This window comes from Periplaneta americana, chromosome 11, assembly GCF_040183065.1.
Source record: "Periplaneta americana isolate PAMFEO1 chromosome 11, P.americana_PAMFEO1_priV1, whole genome shotgun sequence".
Classification (NCBI taxonomy): domain Eukaryota; kingdom Metazoa; phylum Arthropoda; class Insecta; order Blattodea; family Blattidae; genus Periplaneta; species Periplaneta americana.
The window spans coordinates 144,541,405-144,562,848 of NC_091127.1; the positions used below are offsets into that span (position 1 = coordinate 144,541,405).

At 35.7% G+C, this 21,444-nt stretch overlaps 1 protein-coding gene across 1 annotated transcript; it reads left to right on the plus strand.

Annotated features, from left to right (window-relative positions):
* The first annotated feature begins 9,824 nt into the window (after positions 1 to 9,824).
* Positions 9,825 to 16,815, plus strand: LOC138708550 (cuticle protein-like). The gene is made up of 2 exons (XM_069838666.1): positions 9,825 to 9,836; positions 14,051 to 16,815. Exons 1-2 carry the CDS (start codon positions 9,825 to 9,827, stop codon positions 14,927 to 14,929), a joined length of 891 nt encoding a protein of 296 aa, XP_069694767.1. The 3' UTR covers positions 14,930 to 16,815.
* Positions 16,816 to 21,444: the final 4,629 nt, after the last annotated feature.

Consider the following 21,444-nt stretch of genomic DNA (forward strand, 5'->3'; position numbering starts at 1 on the left):
TTAAATATTTCTAATGTGTATCATTTTACCTTTTAGGTGTGTTTCCAAATTATATGTAATACGCTTTGTCAAATCTGGCAACCTTTTCATAAGGGAAGCTAAATTTATTTATTATCATGATACATCTATTTTTCATTAATTGTACATAATATTGATGCTATATTGATGACATGAAAGTGAAACGTTTTGAGGTTATGTAAGTAAATGTAGAGAATATCTTAATTTAGATCTTCATTTCTATAATTTACTGAGTGGCTGCTATATATAACTACAAAACTTAAGTAAGATAATAATATTGTTATTAAAAATCAAATATTTTTGTACTTATTAGCCCAGTGGGGTTGGGTCTTTTTTATATACTTAATGGCGATGTAGTGTAGATATTGATATGTGTCATTGTCTTCAGTATTGGCTCGACAGAGCGCAAAAATTACAGTTCCTAAGGAAAGATCAAAAGGTATTACTTACTGATAAAATAATTTTGTAGTCTCCAGATCATTTCAGCAAGATCTCTTAGTAGGATAAAATGATTTTACGCTCTACATTTCAAGTTCTACCTGCAGCAGCTATACGAAAATGCTATTGTTCGAAAGCTTAGCAAACCTGACATTTTTTTAACTTTCGCTTACAATCCACAATGACCTGAAATAGCTACTGCTATCGTCCTGACATTGATACTTGCGTTTTCGCGTTGAAACTCAAAAACTGAAGTTGGATAGGTTCAAGATAAAGTATTTGGCCTAAAAAAATCCATTCAGAGGGAGTATGTTTCATTATTATGGAAGCAAATAACTATTAAAAAGACAAGTATTCTTCATTGAAAATAAAATCTGAAAAATTTTTATTTGAACGTATAACGAACTTAGTTTGCAGCAGCATGTGCTGCACAAGCCACTAGTATTTTTATAACAAGGCAGAACAAACACGACAGGCCTCCTTCTGCAGAGCGAACATCGGCGAATATCGAACTTCATTATACTCGACAAACTTGAACCGAACATAGAGCCTTAATGCACGTCGCTAGTCTATACTGCTACTTTGGGACGCCTTTATAATTATGCATCCCGCGCGACAATACCATCTGAGTGCTCATTGGCCGCGTGCCACGTTGTGGATTTATGGGCGTTTGTTTATCTTTAAGGGGTCCGTGTTAGGTGCTGCTGGATTCGTACGCTCTTTGAGGACGCCGCCCAACACTGGGTGTTTCACATTTTACATCGTACTCTTTCAAGAGTTATTGTATTGGTGAGAACAATAGAACTAACATCTAGTGTTTGGTTTCGTTTAACATCCATGTTTAATTTCCTCTAATGCCTACAAGCCATATTTGCACCTCACAAAACTTTTTGTAGTCGGCACGTTAAAGTTGTTACAAAACTATACAGTAAAGGCTGGTTCACAATAAACCGGAAACGAGAATCGGAACGAAAACGAAAACGGTAGAATTGTTAAAATGTGTTCATTTAAATGTGAGCATTCACAATTAACGAAAAGCTTGTCGGAGCCCAGGATCGGGAACGGAGAGTTGGCAAAGTTTCAACTTTGGCGTTCACGTTTCCGATCACAGCACACTAGATTCATTCTATTGCCATCTAAAAGATATTTTGTCGTCATATATTTTATCGCAAGAAGACTGTGACATAACATATGCATTATTTTGTTCTGTACTGTGCATCATGGAGCAAGTTTTATTTGATGAGATTCTAATATTGAGTGTTGAGGAAAATCCTCAATGTTTACGATAACCTTTCAATAGCTGCATCTTTGAACACCAATCGTAAGTGAATCATATTTTATTACTGTATTGGTTGCATTACACACTACATATTCATGCTTCAATTCAATAACTACTGTTGTGTTCATTTTTGTTCTATTACAAATGTTTCTTCTCTAATTATTTTACGTTATGGTAGACTTAAAATATGTTGTGATAATAAAGATGCATAGGCATATTTATAGTACCGTAGGCTACCTAATGAAATGTTTCAGTTGAAATTTCGAAGTTGGTTAACCTGTGTTTATGTTGGCTGCCTTGTACTCATGAGAGAACGCCATTGGTAAATTATACACAAATAACATCAGAATGCGTAATATCGACTTTACATATCGTTATTGACATGCATATCGATATGCATAGTCGTCTACGCTCTCGGTTTATTGTAAATAAAAAATTTTCATATTCACGTCCTCTGCTTCTCGTTTTCATTCTGGTTCTCGTTCCCGGTTTATTGTGAACCAGCCTTAACTCCCCCGTATCCGCGAGGGATATGTTCCGAAACTTTCCGCGGATAGCAGCGAACTCTATAAATAAATATTTTTCGATTACATACATACCTATGATTGTATGATTTGTATGATTTATTGATATTAGTTCACAAAAGTTCAAACTTAATAATTTGAAAATTATCTGTATACAAAAAGTAGTTATACATAATAAATACAGTCGACCTGGTTGGCGAGTTGGTATAGCGCTGGCCTTCTATGCCCAAGGTTGCGGGTTCGATCTCGGGCCAGGTCGATGGCATTTAAGTGTGCTTAAATGCGACAGGCTCATGTCAGTAGGTTTACTAACATGTAAAAGAACTCCTGCGGGATAAAATTCCGGCACATCCGTCGACGCTGATATAACCTCTGCAGTTGCGAGCGTCGTTAAATAAAACATAGGCTAACATAATAAATACACAATTTCCTAAACTAATTAATCTATCGCAAATCTCAGTAATTTATCAGTTCAAACTTGCGCTTACGTCTGGATACATACCTATGATATAGTTTAATTCACAAATTACAATCAATAAGACATTAAGAAAGCAAATAATAATAATAGCAAGTAGCAGCCACATACAATATGGAAATTTCAACAGATAAAACAAAAATCATGACATGCTGTGGGAAATACCCAATACAAAGTAGAATTTGTCTCAATAATAAAATATTAGAAAGATGTAATAGTTACCCATATTTAGGTTACAATCTTTCCATTTTTGAAGAATTGGACATATCACAGAAAGTTAATAAATACACAAGAGCTATGGGCATTATAAATAGTATAATGAAACCATCCTTGGTTCAGAAACACACCCGCATACGTCTCTACAACACATTGTCAGCTATTGCAGCGAAGCATGGACACTGAGGAAAGCAGATAAAAACAGAATAACGGCTTGTGAAATGCGATTCATGCGAAGAACAGCGGACTATACTAAATGAGATCTGAAGAGAAATTGTGAAATTTTAAAGGAACTAAAAACTCAACCAGTTTTAGATTACATTGTTCAATATCAGTCTAATTGGAAACATCATTTGGAAAGAATGAGTAATAGTAGAATCCCAAAGGCAATTTATGATTATGTTCCACACGCCCAAAGATCTGTGGGTCGTCCTGCTAAGAGATGGCGTGAAAATTTTTTGTGAGACCGTAACAGGCCTTGTGGCCTAACACTTGTCAGACAGAACAACAACAACAACAACAACAACATAATAATAATAATAATAATAATAATAATAATACGCCTACGTTGTATAGGCCTATTATTAAACTTGTGAACACGCTCGCTCGCCATCTAAATTTTCTGTACAACTCTTCAGATTAAGATTCTAGGCTCTAAATTACGTAAAGAAAATGTCGTTGAGGTTAATCGCTGGTACAGATTCCACGGATACGACGAAGGGGATTAAGCCTGGTCCACAATAAATCGGGAATGGAAACGAGAACGAGAACGGAAATATTGTTAAAATAAATATAGGCGTATTTAAATGAGAGCATTCACAATTAACTTTCACTTGAATACGTGTATAATCAAATGTAATTTACGTAATTCAAATAAAATGTATAGTTCAGGAAATATAATCAAATTAAATTCAGTCCATCTTTTAGAATCACGCTGTATTACAGACTGTACAGATGAATTATACGCAATAGTTTATTTCTAAAAGTTATATCAAGAACAGTGGAATAACTTTTATTGTATATTGTAGGTCCGATATCACATCCTCGTGAATGAGTGAATGAACGAACGAATGGATGGATGGATGGATGGATGGATGGATGGATGGATGGATGGATGGATGGATGGATGGACGAATGGATTGATGGATGAGTGGATAGACGGACGGACGGATGAATGACTGGATGAATGAATGACAAACAGAGAAATTAAAGTACCTGGAAATATTGGAAAAAAGTAACTAATGCAATTTGACGGCGGGATAGAATTACTATGAACGCAAAGAAAAGCATGTGCGAAAATTTTGCCATTTATGAATTGTATGTTTTACATTGATGTGCTTAAACAAAGAGATCAATTCAAGTTGACTCATCTTCAGATATGTAAAGATGTAGTTTTTTTTTTTATTTAAAGGGGCGGTAGACCATTGGCCTGCAAAAGTTTAGTGAAATTCATTTTTTATAGCTCACCTACTATAAAATCTAAATGAAAGAACTTTACATGCTTAATATGCATTCATTACACTTTATAAAACACAATTCAGAATATTAAAATGGCTAATAATTACCTGTAAGAATAATGTCAAATTTGCATAATTGTTTCTGAACCGTAAATCATTTACATAGTAAAATGTACAGTTAATTAAATACCTGCATGTTTCTTTTACAGAAATATTGTAAAGACCTACGTAAACAATCTTTTACCTATTATTTCAGGAAGAATTTTTTTCTTAATTAAACATTTTAGAAAATTTAATATTGAAGGTAACGATTAAAAAAATATTTTTTGAAGGAATAGGTATAAGATCCTACACTATGTTCTTGATTTAAGTATTTAAGACGTTGCAGTAAAATGATGCAGATATTTAATTAATTGTATATTTTATTATGTAAATGCTTTAGTGTTGTAAAAATATGCAAATTTGATATTTTACAGGTAGTTATTAGCTATTTTAATATCCTGAATATTGTTTTATAAAGTGTAATGTACCTATGTAATTATGAAAAGTTTTGTTCATTTAGCAGAGATATAAAAAAATGAATTTCACTCAATTTTTGAAAGCCAATGGTTACCTCCCCCCGTAAAGATTATCATTCTGAGAATCAATACATTTGGACATTGGAAATGGCGATATTAAATTGCATAAATGCACAGAGTTGCGTAGTTACCATCCATATTGCTCATTGCACATTAGAGTGTGTATTAGGCTGCTAACGAATGTGTTTCTGAGAACTGCCACACATAAACCTCAGTTGAAGTAGGTCTGTGTGTCAGAAAGGTAATTCTAGATTATAGAAATTTACGATAGCCCTCTCACTCTCTGGCGTCATTCTCCTAAGTAGACTGTGCGGTTTATCTTACCGAATTTTCTGGATAACTTCTCCAGTTGAGAAGAAAGTGAGTCGCCTAACCTGTCGGAAATAAGGGTAATGTGTCTTAATTACGCATAATCCTCGTAATGCAGCTGCAAGGATCTTGTCTGCCTGACATTTGATACGCTGTCACGACGAAACAAAGAAACCCACTCCGCATAGCAGAGGCACAACAGTAGTCTCAGGGGTGCCCACTTTTTGCTTTTATATCTTTTCCATAGAATTTGATTGTTAAGTGAAATATTCGTTTTGGCTGTGATGACTAATTTTGGAATATGTATGATAAAACTTTCCTGTGTTAAACTCCAACATACCTCGTTTACATGTTTCGACCTATTTATTGGTCATCCTCATAACTGGTCGTTGTTAGTCTTGGCGCCTCTTGTTTTGTTTCCTGTGAGGGTGTATTCGTGTGGTGTAAAGTAGAGTCAAAGCAGTGTGTGTGTTCTGAAATTGAGTTGTGTGTTGAGAATATCGTTTGGGGTGTGTTTTCGTGTGTCTGTATATTTCATATTATTCTAGGGTGTTGAGTTTCTGGCTTTTTGGTTGGATGTGTAGTATTTCCATGTCTGTGTTGAGGTCTCTGTGGTTGTGGTTAGCATTTGTGATGTGTTCTGCATATGTGGAGGTGTTTTGTAATTTTGTTATGGCTGTGATGTGTTCTTTGTAACGTGTTTAAAATGATCTCAAAAACATCTCAACACACAAACAACACAAACAAACAAATACAACCACACAGGCGTATACAAACTCAAATGTAACACCTGCAACAACTTCTACATAGGACAGACCGGCAGATCATTTCAAACACGTTACAAAGAACACATCACAGCCATAACAAAATTACAAAACACCTCCACATATGCAGAACACATCACAAATGCTAACCACACCCAAAGAGACATCAACACAGACATGGAAATACTACACATCCAACCAAAAAGCCAGAAACTAAACACACTAGAACAATATGAAATATACAGAGACACGAAAACACACCCCAACGAAATTCTCAACACACAACTCAACTTCAAAACTCACACACTCTTTGACTCTACACTATACCACAAGAACGCACCCTCACAGGAAACAGAACAAGAGGCGCCAAGACCAACAACAACCAGTTCTGAGGATGACCAATAAATAGGTCGAAACATGTAAACTAGGTACGTTGGAGTTTAACACAGGAAAGTCTTATCATACATATTCCGAAGTGATACAGTGTTAAAAGTTGTGTAATCAGATTGTATGACTATTTTTTGGATTTTCAGCTGTGTGTAGAGGTTACTATCTTCCAGATCACATATTAACAGATTGATCTGCCTTATGGTCTTTCAAGGCAACAACTTTTATCAATTTCACTATGCTGCCATCTAGCGACTGCAGAAGAAGTCACATTATAGCTCTCTTTTGAATTGCATGGAGCAACTGTACTTCCCTCTAGCGGTCGTTACCAATCAACATTGGCGATTCTGGTGGATGTTCTCTTCCACTTGTTACCGTTTTTAACATGGAGATAGGCAATCTGTTATGTATGTGATCAGGGCTATCTCTGATGTTTCGAAACTTCTTGCAGGTTTCATCATGCACACCTCCAAACTTCGCTTACTGTACTTTTGTTAGTTATGTTCTGGTAACCCAAAGAAATGCATAGGAACTGATATTGAAGAATTTCTATGAAGCTTAGTCGTATTGTTTAAATCTTTGCCACAGTATGGTATTGTGTACATAAAGATTTCATAGGAAGAATAATATCATAACATCATGATTGGTTAGTTGGTTGTTGATTCCTCCAATCATCTTGATTGTATACTTTCCTATATTCTGCTACTTCAACGTCGCCATCAGCCACCGGCATGGCTCAGTTGGTTAAGGCGCTTGCCTGCGGGTCTGAAGTTGCGTATGGACGCGGGTTCGATCCCCACTGGGGCTGATTACCTGGTTGGGTTTTTTTCCAAGGTTTTCCCAACCGTAATGTGAATGCCAGGTAATCTATGGCGAATCCTCGGCCTCATCTCGCTATCACCAATCTCATCGACGCTAAAAAAACCTAGTAGTTGATACAGCGTCGTTAAATAACCAACTAAAAAACATCGCCATCTTCCATTCTTATGGTTCAACAATTTGAAAAATTCCATTTCTAGGTTAGAAAAACCTGGAAGACGGAATTCTTTCCTTGCACTGAAAGGAGGAGGATGATGATGATGATGATGATGATGATGATGATGATGATGATGATGTGTGAAGTCCATTGGTTTATGTTGTCACAGGCGGTTAAGATATAAAGTTTTTCTCACCAACGACCCCTTTTACCCTTATTGAAACACAATGTAAACCACTCAGTAAGGCTTTGTATTTTCCGGAAGAACTAAACGCTGTTGTCATACATTCTCTCTAGCTGCTGTGCCGCTTTAGTCGATCAGCTGATGGTTATCAGTGGTGGCGCTCACATTTTTTTTTTTTTTAAGTTTCTGAGTTAAATAGATTGTAACTATCATGAATCTGGAAGTGCATATCTGTTGTATAATTTGCTTTTTTATTTAACTTATTATCGGTAATTTCACTTGTGTTTGTGATTTTTCAAGTCGGTGCTAGATAAAAAGGAAACAAAGTTTTACAATCTGATCGTCTCCGTCACTTCTTTATCCAGCGATCGTAATGTAGCGTAAAGATTGGTAATACTGTGATACGAGTAATATTGTGATAGTTATTTTTGAGAATTTATTACAATTTTACTGAGCGAGAGAAGGAGTGGTTTTGTGGAGCAACTTGTCCACGAACATTCTCATAATACGTTGACGTAAAAAACCGATCTTTCTCTCGATCAGTACAATTGTAATAAATTCTGAAAAAGAACTATCACAATATTCCTCGTATCACAGTATTACCAACCTTTACCCTACCCGGGGTTTCCTCGCTTTTTCTAACACTCCATGATATATGCCGAAAGGTTACGGCAGCGATGGGTCCAAGTGAGAAGGTGGCTACAGTATTTCCTGCTCTTTCTAAATATTCTGTGTCAACATAAACTAGCTAGGATTTAGTAGAACTGAATTGTAAGGTCGGTATTTTTTCTTGGAGCCCTCTTATAGAAAGAAAAAATATTTTTACGTGCCGTAAACAAACCACGGAATTTTCAGTCATATTTATCTTCCGAAAGAAGTCATACCAATTATTATTCTTAAAATCTGTTGTCCTCATCCGGATTTGAATGCACGAGCCTCGAGTCTGTACAGACCGATTATTTAGTCCTGACAGCTCAGCGACGCGAAAGAAAGGAAGTAATAGGAGTAGTGGGGAGAGCTCCGGAGTAGAGATAGGAGTGAGCGGTCTGTAAAGGAATGCAGTACAGCTTAACTGTAGGCTACTAGAAACATAGTGCTCTACCGCACGCATGACATCCGATCGCTCCGACGGCAAGCGAAAGACTAACCCAAGCACTCCTTGGCGAAACTAAATGGACTCGCCTGACCCAGGCGCACATCACCGGGGACTGTCAGGACTAAATATGATAGCCATTCGATCTCTAATGTTGTTGTTTTCTAATGCCAGGCGTTTGACAATAAAGTCATTTGACCTCTTGCACGCCAATATTTTTCAAAGATATTATCATGGCCAGCCACTGAAGCACAGATTTTGAGGTGTTCCGAATCCATTTCTTGGTTTGAGTTGCACAATGGGCAGTTAGGGGACTGATATATTCCAATTCTATGTAGGTGTTTGGCCAAACAATTATGGCCTGTTGCCAATCTAAATGCAGCTACAGACGATTTTCGTGGTAAATCGGGAATTAACTGTGGATTATGATGCAGAGAGTTCCATTTTTTCCCTTGAGATTGTGTTATCAAATTTTGTTTGTTGAAGTCTAAGTATGTAGATTTAATAAATCTCTTCACAGAGTAATACGTAGATTTAGTAACAGGTCTGTAAGTAGCAGTGCTGCCCTTCTTTGCTAAAGCATCCGCATTCTCGTTTCTCAGGATTCCACAGTGGGATGGTATCCATTGGAATACGATTCTTTTATTGAGTGGCATTAATTGAGAGACCATTTTAGTTATTTCTGCTGTTTGAGATGAAGGTGTATGTTTAGAGACTATTGATAGAATAGACATCCGACATCTAATGTTTAATAGAAGATAATTAAGACCCTTTATGAAATCTCTTAGCTTCTGTTGACAGTTACAGTATATTCAAATACATCTGATTGCACATAATAAACATTGCAATACACTTGACACATTATTGAAACCTTACACAGTACATGTACAGATTTTCTTTAAATCCTTGACAGAAATGTATTACATCCCTGGGATGGCAGTATCACACATATTACTCGGAGCAGTTGGCAAACAAGAGCGGCTTTTAGAGGTACGAGCACATGTACTTCACACTCAGTTACGCAAGAGTAGCTCTTAAGTTTCCAGTGCAATTTTGAGACTATATAAATAATGATGGAGCCCAGAGGTGTCAGTTCTAACCTCACAGCCTTCAGGAAGACTTCATCATGGTGATCAAGGTACTCATTCTTGCAGTGTCAACACAGTGGACTCTGGTTCTCTATAAATTAGGCCTACATGTTTCTCGGGCATTACGGAATGTACGGAACAACTTAGCCTACCTATAAATATACTGTAGTGAGACGTGATATTTAGATGTTGTAGAAGCAATATTTTATATTTCTTGAGAAATTTATAGCAATGATCTGAGCTATATGGATAGGAAAAACAGTTACAGTGTCGTTTGTTTCAAGTGGCCTCGTACTTGTCAGGAAGGAAACGCGTGTCTGATTTTAATTATGAGAAACTCGCAATTAGACAGTGGTGACATATTTATTTTCCACTCTGCGTGCTTGGTTTGCCTCGACCTTTCTTTCAGTTTAGGAATTTGGCTATCTATGACATGAAATATACTTAGTATACAAAAGACTTACACCATTACTATATGGATAAAATTTAGTGCAAGAAAATATTTGTTAATATTTATATTCATAGACTTGGAGGCTGTCAGCAAGGAGTTTAAAAACATTAGAGATATTGATCAAACTTTATAGATACCAAGCACTCTGTTTACACATTGGTCGTCTCTTTGTGGACAGATTTCACTATCACAATAGTACATTATGCAACGAGCCTATAATGGTAGTATTAAGACGCTAGTATGTTTGTTTATGAAACGAGCGCAAGCGAGTTTCATAATTTTTATTCGAGCATCTTAATTACCATTATAGACAAGTTTCATACGACTTTTTATGCTCGACCATATTTCTAACTTGAAATTATTCATAAGTATTCATGTTATTCTTATCTGACTGGGGAGCGGAACTCTCGTAAATTGTTAGTTGTGCGCAAACGCGAAAGTGTTGAATTTTTCCGAGAAACAGATGTCATTGACCTCGATATAATCTAGAGAGTAAAATAAACTTTAATCTTGATATAACCTTGAAATTGATTTAGACATTGAAAAACGAGATGACAAATTGAATTTATTTGAATATTATTTACAATTAACGCTAATTATTATAGTAACAGAACATAACCTTCTGCGACAGTATTGGATTTCCAGCCTTCGTGACGTTTCGCTAGTTGTATTTCGATTGCATATCCAAGAATAATCGTTACTTCCGCTTTCATATTGCTACAGTGGTGTTTTCTGATTGGTGGAACACCTGAACTTTAATGAATAGGTGTACTTTAATGAGGTCCATTAAAGGGCTGCTACCAGGTGTATAATTACTACATTTCGGCATGGTCGAGCATAAATTAGATAATAATTACCAACATGCAGTACATTCTATCAACGTCTTTAAAAGTGTAACTCGAACATCAAAGCTTTTATTTATTTTCTAATTAATATATTAGCCTTCAGGGGAGAGGATGGTATTTTTTTTAACTTTTTTCCTATTTGGTGTAAAATATTAATTTTTTGTATGTAAAGAGCTCATAGCTGTGGAAACTCAACCAAATATAAAAATTTTGAAAAAAAAAAAAGAAATATTTGGGGGCCCAAATTTGAAAAAAATTTACCCAATGCAGGATTGCACTAAAACCGATATATCTAAACCGTTTTTAAAGATAGATTCGAACAGTTTTTGCAATGTATTTGAAAAAGCATGTTCTACAAACTGTCTGTAACAGAATTTTGATATTATTCCCTACGTTTGTGAAATAAACGATTGAAGTGTAATAACAATTTTCTGATATCCTTTCTTGCAAACAAACGGACGTATTTTTTAAAATGAAATCAATTAACAAACTTCTGTTACAGAGAAAAGTTTCCTAATAGTCTAAAGAATGTGTGTTCTAAATTTCATGCATGTATCTTTAATAGTTCAGAAATTATATCCATTTTTGTCTGGCAATGTAGCAAAAAAAATGAAGTTACTGGAAATCGATAAAGCGGGCGTGTGATTTAAAAATCCAATGCGCAGGAAGTGTAAAAATGACGTCTCAACATCCGATAAGGGCACAAATACCCACAAAATGTTATGCAATGCATTCCACACATATCAAAGGGTATTTTAAAGAAAAAAAATTTTTTTTTTGAAAATTTAATTTACCGGGAACAACAATAAAAGTGGGCGAGTGATTTAAAAATCCATAACGCAGGAAGTTTAAAAATGGCGACTCAACATCCGATAAGGGCACAAATACCCACAAAATGTTATGCTAGTATTAAATAAGCCACTGGCGTAGGTCTGGCAGTAGCGCATTTTCTTATTGATTGGGAGTGTGTTCTATTGCTGCTTGGGATGAATACCATGTTGGCTTTTTCGAGTTTTCTCCAACTCTAAGGCGAATGTCAGATAATCGTATGGCTACTACTAGACCTCATCTCGCAGCCACCATTTCTACACACGCTAAATGACCTAGTTGGTAGTTGATGAAGCGTTATTTAATAGCCGACTTGAAGATAGTATCGAATGTGAAAGTTTGCTATCACGAGAGGATTCTATCCCACTTTATGAGTGCAGAGCACGTGGGAGTGTGATAGAATGGCTCATTCGCCCTAACATGGAAATGCGTTTAACGGTCACTTCCCAGCTGCTTCAAAATACTGCGGAATATTAATCGCACACCTCTGATTGCGTCACATTTCGTGTTATACCAGTATATAGCTGTGACAGTGCAAGAGAACATCTGATCTATTCCTTACGTAAGGAACTTCTTGGAAAATTACCTAATAGCTAAAAAAGTTTACGTTTTATAAATAACATATTTTTATTTTACTTATTAAAATCCTAATAGTGAAAAGTGAAAAAAAAAAATGTATGCCTATAGCTTTATTATTATTATTATTATTATTATTATTATTATTATTATTATTATTACTATTATTATTACTATTACTATTTTTAGGCCCTGTGCATTTTGAGACACACGTGATCGTTATTATTATTAGGTCCTGTGCATTTTGGAACAAAGTGTTCTTTATTATTATTAAGTCCTATTCCACTTCATTATAAGTTAAAATAGAAAAGAGAAAATGTTTAACGTTATGTATCATTTAAATGTTTGTCAATCCTATGATTTTGAAATGCTGAATGTTAATTCAAAATATTCATACACACATAATTATGCACAAACACAATACAAACACGTTTCACGAAGAAGACAACTTTACTTGTAATATTTTATCTAAAAGTAATTCCCCCGTAGATAAGCACGTATTTTCCCTGTAACTTATGACATTACTTTAAATAAATGTCAATAAAACAGCAATTTTTAATTTTCAGGATGCAAACTTAAGTTATAGTAATATGCGTTACAAGAGCGGTATGTTGACGTTTTCATGTTCGAGGAAAAGATTGGAAAAGCGAAACGTAGTTGAGCTTTTTTAATTTCCGAGAACATGAAAACAAACATACCGCTCGTGTATCGTACATTATTTTGTGCGAAGATCGTTTATTACATACTTGAAAGAGGAATTTCTAATTAGTTGCAATGAAATCTCCATCTTGGTTTCTGTTCAATGACGGCAACTTTGGAAAACAAATATATCTATCTTCAACATTGTTCCTATAAAATGTTTTCTGTGTTTACTATACTGCAGCAGGCCGTGATATACGTCTGTCTTTTTTTTCCCCCAGTCTATGATGAGTCTGGAATCTTGTTGATTTTTTCACAGCTTCCTTAATGTTACTTGCATTACAAATGCAGTAACTTTTGTGGTGTTGTAGAGTTTACTTAATTTTTGCAAATATTTAAAAACAATAATTAACAGTGCAATTTAGGTGAAATTGCAGTGGTAAGTTTCCAATTTATAATTATTACTATATTGAACGTCTTTAAAAATAATATGTTAAAAGGCTAAAGCAGTAAAATGAATATGACGCTTAAGCGGTAAGAATAGGGAAATTGTTATGTGCGTTACGTTGGGAATACTGAATGTGGTATTTCACACTTACCGCGAATTGGTTTTGTGCGGAAAGCAAGCAAATACGCACGATCTCGCACAAAAGTTCATTTACATAACCTGTCCTTCCATACTGACTTAATTTTCATTATTTTTCTCCGTTAGTATCCATGGAATTTGGTTTCAAACTTTGAAATTGCTCTCCTGAAAAATTTGGTAAAGTGGACAAAGCACGTTCTTTTCTTGTGCTCTTCATGTAAGAAATACCCGACTGATGGAATAGTTTAAAAGAATAAAATTAAGAACTTCCCTAATGGTGCTCTAAATTTGGTATAGAGGAAATTGTGACGCATAAGGCCAACGGTGTCATGTTCTCAGCTTCTGTTGGTGGCGTTCACCGTATGCCTGGTGCGCGGAGGGTACACAGGAGTCCCGACTCTGCCTCTTGCCGTTGCTCCAGCTGTGAGAGTTGAGCCCTACGACCCCAACCCACAGTACAGCTACGCCTACTCTATCCACGACGCCCTGACCGGTGACTCCAAGGGACAGCAGGAGACTCGCAGCGGAGATGTGGTGCAGGGCAGCTACAGCCTGGTGGAGCCCGATGGCACGATACGAACCGTCGAGTACTTCGCCGATCCCGTCAACGGATTCAACGCCGTCGTTCACCGTGAACCAGCCGTGTTCGCTGCCCCCGTGGCGAGGGTAGCTGCACCTCTTGGTGTTACTTCTCCGGTGGCCAAGGTGGCCACACCTGTCGGTGTTGCTACACCTATTACTGTTGTCGATGATACTGTCAACATTGCTGCCCCTGTTGCGAGGGTGGCCACTCCTATTGTTAATTCCCCTGTTGCGAGGGTGGCCACTCCTATTGTTAATTCCCCTGTTGCGAGGGTGGCCACTCCTATTGTTAATTCCCCTGTTGCGAGGGTGGCTACTCCGGTCGGTGTTGCTACTCCTGTGGCAAGATTGGATACTAATGTCGACGATGATACTGTCGAAGTTGGCGCCCCTGTTCCCAGTCCTGTCTCTGATGGTACCTCCGTGGTGAGGCCGGATACTGTGGTCACGCCCATCCCTGTTGCTCCTGTAGCTGGTGTCGTCACTTCTCCTGTAGTACCCGGCGTGACGTACGCTGCTACTCCTTTTGCGCGGTCTTTCCTGCAGCCTGAACTGCCATCCTACGACCCATATGGATACAATGTGAAACGCTTCACTATGTCATTTAGTACTCCGACATTCAGCTACTCCTACTAGTTAATGCTTTCCGAATTCTTGGTTACCGAATCTGCAAATACAGAACATCTCATATCTTGTGTACCTGAGCATGATATATTGAGACTTTGTATTAGATCTTTGCTGTGTGCCACAACAGCATGTACAAGGACATCAGTTTATTTTTACTAACATTTCTAATATTAACCTGGCTATACCTTTGGAATCAACGATTAAGAACCGGAAACACCGTTTGCTACCTCCTTCCACGACTGGAGTTCGATGATACTGGCGTAATATACAAACAAATCACTTTACTAGGTGTAGGAGGGAAGAAAAGTAGTTCATCCATTTACGTAAACTAGGAAATATCACGATTTTGAGTTTGATAATTTTCATTGGGTTTTTGTTTAATCAAAATACAGTACAGTATTAACAATGCGTGTTTTTACTCACGAACTGAGCTTTCCATGCGGACGTATTCATTATGCAGTGTATATTATACTGTCTACAACACATTAGCGTACACTATAAAGAATGAAGTTAAATTGAAAAATAATCATAATATAGATATTTAAACACATTTTTGAAAATGGTGGCCGTTCATTTCGATACAGGCTTCAGTTATAATGTGCATATTATCGCACTATAGACTATTGTACGTAATTCCAATTACCAGGTTCGTACTTCGTATCAGTAATTCATGTTGAAATAATTCTGTATCTACTCTATAAAAGAGACCTTACATACTGTAAATTCAATCTTCACTTCTGCCCGATCCGAAAAGATAAAATTACTCAGACATACTATCTACTGTCCGTCCAAGTGGTTACGTCGCAGCGCCGTAGAAACGGAGGAAATCACGTGACAGTTAATTACTTAACGAGGCTATTTTATTTAAGTTATTTTAAACACTTGTATGGGTATAATATTACGTAGACGTCCAATTCCTAACATAAATTAATGTTCTCAGAAAAGAGCTAAAACAGCCCAGCCACTAGCATTTACAGAGAGGCGAATAGAAGCAGGTGGGGGGAACCGGGATGCAACGTAGGCAAATGGAAAATGATGCAATATTGAAAGTTCTTTCGTCACTGGAAAACGCGAACATATTTTTGGAACGTACTGTTTACTATGACCGTAAGACTACTATGACTGTATATGCGGTCTTGGATCTGTGGGGAGGACGGTTGAACTTCATTAGTAGAAGGGGTGTGAGTGAAGTACATTCAAAAACTCAGGTACAATAAAAATCGAAGTAAAAATAAAATGATGTCCCTGTATAAGCACTGCGGGACATGCAATTTCTCTGATGCACCGATGCACGCCATGTGAGATACCGCGCTGAAAATTTGACAGCGTTGTAGTCACATCCAGTGTACAGATGAGGAGGCGAGACCTGGCATGTGAGCTGTGAGAGATGGGAAAGATTGAGCTGTCAGAAAGAGAGTTTTGTTCATGATGGTTAATATTATACGAATCTACTGAGATGGAAGTTCATCTCAGCCTAAAAACTATCTTCCTTCTCCATACCCATTGGTGATATAGCCACGGCACATGATAAAGTCACATGACTGGTCTTGCCTCCTCCACTGTGGTTCAGTACACCGCTGATATTAAGCTTTCTGTCAATGTATGGGTTGGTGTGGATTTGTGAACATGGTACAGATTCCACATCGATACTTGAACTTAGGGGAAGTAGCAAATAGAACATGTGACACGAACAAAAGAAGATAGAAATTCTTAAAATGTATGGCGTGGAACTTATAAATGCAACCTTTATACGTTAATTTTACTACAGAAAAAAGTATTAAAAATTTGTTTAAAAAAGGAGAAAGATTACCCAAATGAATTGTTGTTGTTTAAACATTTCAAAGATTTCAATATTAAACAAATGTATTATTTTATTTTATTAAAATATTTTCATAGAAATTTTAATAACTTTGAAAGGTATATTGATAAATATAGAACTAAAAATATGAATTCTCTGCGTTTGTCGGAACCTAAATGTAGGACTAAAACCAATGCAGCTTTTTATCATAGCATGAGTCAAGGTCCCAGATTATTAAACAAATTTTATTCCAGTATTATTTTAACCACGAATCTTCTCGAAATTAATAAAAAAAATAAAAATAAATTGTATTTGATTTATAGTTTGGGTTTAAACATATTAAACACTATTTAATCTGTATTCACTCTCAATTTTAATTTTATTTTTGTCCGTATTGGAATCCCGTCCTGAGCACGAGTCTTACTCATTCAGGAGTGGGCTAGTTTATCTTTCATTGTATTTATTAACTTGTATTCATTTCAAACTTACTAGCAATAAAAATAAATAAATAAATTTATAGTTTGACATGCATGAAAAAGGCCTTTGCAATGACCGGAACGGTAATGGGAGAATAAAGATATCTGAGAAGTACGGAAGCTCATGTTGTTGTGAAGATAACATGTTTTCTAGGTATTTTAAGAAGCCTAAACTTCTTGAAAGGATCAGACATTCCAAAAGCTGTCAGCTCAGTTCTTTAGCACAGTATACCTCTTAATATTGACTGCCTATATTAGCCATCTATCCTATTTGTAGCGAAGAAATGTAAAAGAATAGGAAAATCATTCGACATTAAATAGAAAAGTGCGAAAATGTAATGTTTTATCACAGTTTGGATGATTTTGTTTTCGACTCCAAAATAAATCTCCCTCGTCATTGCCAATGACTTTCCGTTCAACACACATTAACACGACCACAATAGAGAGACAACAGAGTACCCTGATTTGTAAACAAGAATACCACCACTGCTGCAATATAGCCTATGTGGCGGACCGAAGTAAATAATGACGGTCTACTATCATTTCCAAAAACATTACACTCACGGATAACAGTATTTTTGTGGCAGTTTATATCGGTTACACCCTGTATATGCTGACTTAAAATTTTAAAACTTGTCGAACCTACTGTAAGTATGATGAAGTTTATAAAACTTAATTACAATCGTTCAAAAGTCTTTTTCCTAAATTTACGTTAAACTTTATTGGTCATATTTAAGATAAGGACTCGGTACTGCTTTGACAATGACATATGAGATCTGTCTTTAAACAAAGCGTTTGTATTTCGAGAAATTTATATCATTACAAAGCGGAATGAAACTTCATGTACCAGTTAGTGGGAGTGTGCACAGCGCTCAGATGCACGATAAATGAGATATTAGATATGCTTTATCTCTGTATTGCTATATGTATGTAATGTTGTAAGTTATTAAAGAGTAACATTTAACTGGTCAAATTTTCATGACAGGAAATGGAAATTTTGGGTCGAGGGCTTATAATGGACATGTTGTAAATAAAATCATAACATATTATTCTATACAGCTAACAACTTTTTCAAGTGGTTCGGCTTTGCAGTATTGGAGGCCAATGTATTGTTAATAGCAACACAGTAGGGTAGTGCAAATTCCACTGTTATTTATGGTTTTTCTTCTTCATATTAAAGAAATGCTTGTAACTTGATCTCAAACTGTACCTCTTTGCTGTTAATATGTTGTTAAATACGTAAGCGTAAGAACGAAATGGAAAGAAGAATTTGCTAATTCTGTTTTATTGTGAGCTTCTCGCGTATATTAAATGTTTATTGACGGATTAGTTCTGTTTATATTGCATGGCTCTTCCTGTTCTATTTCATTGTATCACTGTATTCATATAAGTTCTAAATAAAAATTATGTATTATGTTATGTATTTTCCTTAATTTAAAATTGTTTATTTTTACTACACCATTCCCTTCAGTTGTACTTCGGTCCTATTTAAGCTTACCAACTTTACTGTGGAATGGTCCCTCACTGAACCGTAGCGTCATGATTTAAGAAGACATCATACCTTAGACTAGCGTTATGGAACGAGGCCTGGTTCGAGTCTTCGGCCAGTGCATGGGACCCGTGTCCACCCATCATCGTGATAAATTTGGAGAACTGCAGTAGGTAGCGAAATCCGGTTCCGTGACCCAGCTATAATGCCTAGGGGGGATCACCGTATTACCCCGTACTGGTTGGATGATCGTTCACCTCTGCTCAGGCATATCGACGTGAGGCTAGTTGTTGAGTCTTGACTCTCTATGAGCTGTAAGGCATATTATTATTATTATTATTATTATTATTATTATTATTATTATGGAATGTGATATGAGTAATATTATGTTAGTCTTGTTAAATATAAGTTAGTGTTATTGTTTTATATTACAGCTATGGCATTTGCGTAGAGTGAGAATTTTGTGAAGTATTTGTACCAGAAATCTCTCTGTATTTTCACACATCATCTCTGTATTCCTCATCTTTCACTGTTGCTACCTCTCGTCACTGGAACTCTCTACCGCCTGAAGTCAAGGGCTGCCGAACATTGAAATCTTTCAAATCCAAGTTAGAAAATTATCTTATGACGAGTTGCCAAATTAACTTACTATTATGACAAGTGTTGTATTGCATGTTTCCTCGTATTCACATTTTTTTATGTTCTAGTGATATTTAACTTATTTTATATTTTTGTTTTAATATTTTCCGATAATGGTATATCTCTAATGTGATAAGTTGAGCTATATATAAACATAATTTTCCCTACTGTGTATGCTTAAAAATATTGTATTCATTGTATGCTTTGTACTGCACTATTTTATTACTACTATTAGTATTATTATTACTATTAGGCCTGTTATTATTATTTTATTATTATTATTATTATTTATTATTATTATCATTATTATCATTACTATTATTATTATTATTATTATTATTATTATTATTATTATTATTATTATCATCATCAATAATTGTCTTATTTTTTTATACTTTGTAAGCCTCATTTATTTTTGACCTGCTGTTCACATTTTATTATGCTTTTTTCTTTCCTTCTCTATGTTATATATTATGTCTGATTTCTTCTTACTTGTTGTTTACATTTTATTATTATTATTATTATTATTATTATTATTATTATTATTATCTTATTCAGTTTTGTGTGTACTTTGTAAATTTGTAGTGTTTCTGTAACGCAGTTTTTACTCTGGTTGAGTGTTAGATCAGGCCGTATGGCCTTAACTGTGCCAGGTTAAATAAATCATTATTATTATTATTATTATTATTATTATTATTATTATTATTATTATTATTATTATTATTATTATTAGAAATGAGTGAGGAAAGCATATCAATAACTCAAAGGTACCATATTAATTTTATTGTATATTGTATATTTCTCTGTGCCAATGATCCATGGTTCAAGTCTGAAATATGGTACAGTACTTCTTACTATATCATCAAGCGAACAATAGCTTTGTGAATCTAATAGTGCATCTCGTATGTAGCATATATTGAGCTCATAATTCTTTTAGAGGACGCTTTTCATTTTGCTTTAATGACAATTGGGCCTTGTGCGGATTGATGTATACAGGCCACTTGAACAATATTATTTCCACATATCCAATGACTTCAGTCATTTCCACATTAACTGGACTGCAGCAGAATGATTGTTATAGGGAATTCAATTGTTTGTAGGGATATTGCAGCTGTTTGAAGGGATACATATATCAAAAAGAATTATATATATTTGACTTAGAGGAAGACTGTTTTGCATTGCTTATAACTTAAGTAAAGAGAGGTGTTCCACGTGGGTTTAATAACACAGTGTCCCTGATCTAGGCTACTGTTCGTTTTATAGATTAAATTTCCACATGACATAGTTTCCAGTAAAATGTTTCTCCATTTATTACTGTGGTTACTAACATACTCTTGAGTATTGCATTCAACTTCTTGTGATTTGAGGATTTAACTTATGTCACGTTGAAAGACGCTCATTCAACTGCATAACTCCACTGCGAACGTTAGTACGTAATGAAACTGCTTCTATAATGTTCATATTATGCTAATGTAGTGACTGACAATATATGAGAAAGTATATATCATTAGAATGACTCCGAGTATTTCTATTGGTCTATTCAGCCACTGGCGTGATCTGGGAATAGGGTGCGAGACTCATTGCCCAGGACTGCAGTGAGATCTCAGTTCTAATCCCGCTTGGAATGATTAGGCCTACCTGGTTCAACTTTTAACTAGATTTTCATCAACTGTAAGGCGAGTGTTAGATAATCCCATAGCGAATATATACAAAAACCACCTCGCTGTTATCAATTTTATTGATAATAAGTAACTACGCGTCGTTAAATAGGAAATTGAACATAATTGTTATTGAAATTCAGCATATGAAGTTTTAAGTGTAGGCCTACTTTTACTAAACAAGGTACCGGTAATATTCTTAAATAGGGACGAGGAACAAAATAGCATAGAAGTTTAGAGCAAATGGATAGGCAGACGGACTGACGAACAGACCAAATAACTGAAATATCGCATGTTAAGACGTAATTGGTGAGGTGGTGGCTGTGATACCCCAGCCATTGTAAGAAAAGAAGCCTGCGCCAGGTGGATGTGCGGAGTTATATTTCTTTTTCATTGTTTGTTATGCTGCCTGCTAGCCTAATTTTGAAGAAAACCTAGTTGAAACAAATAAAAGTACTTGATTA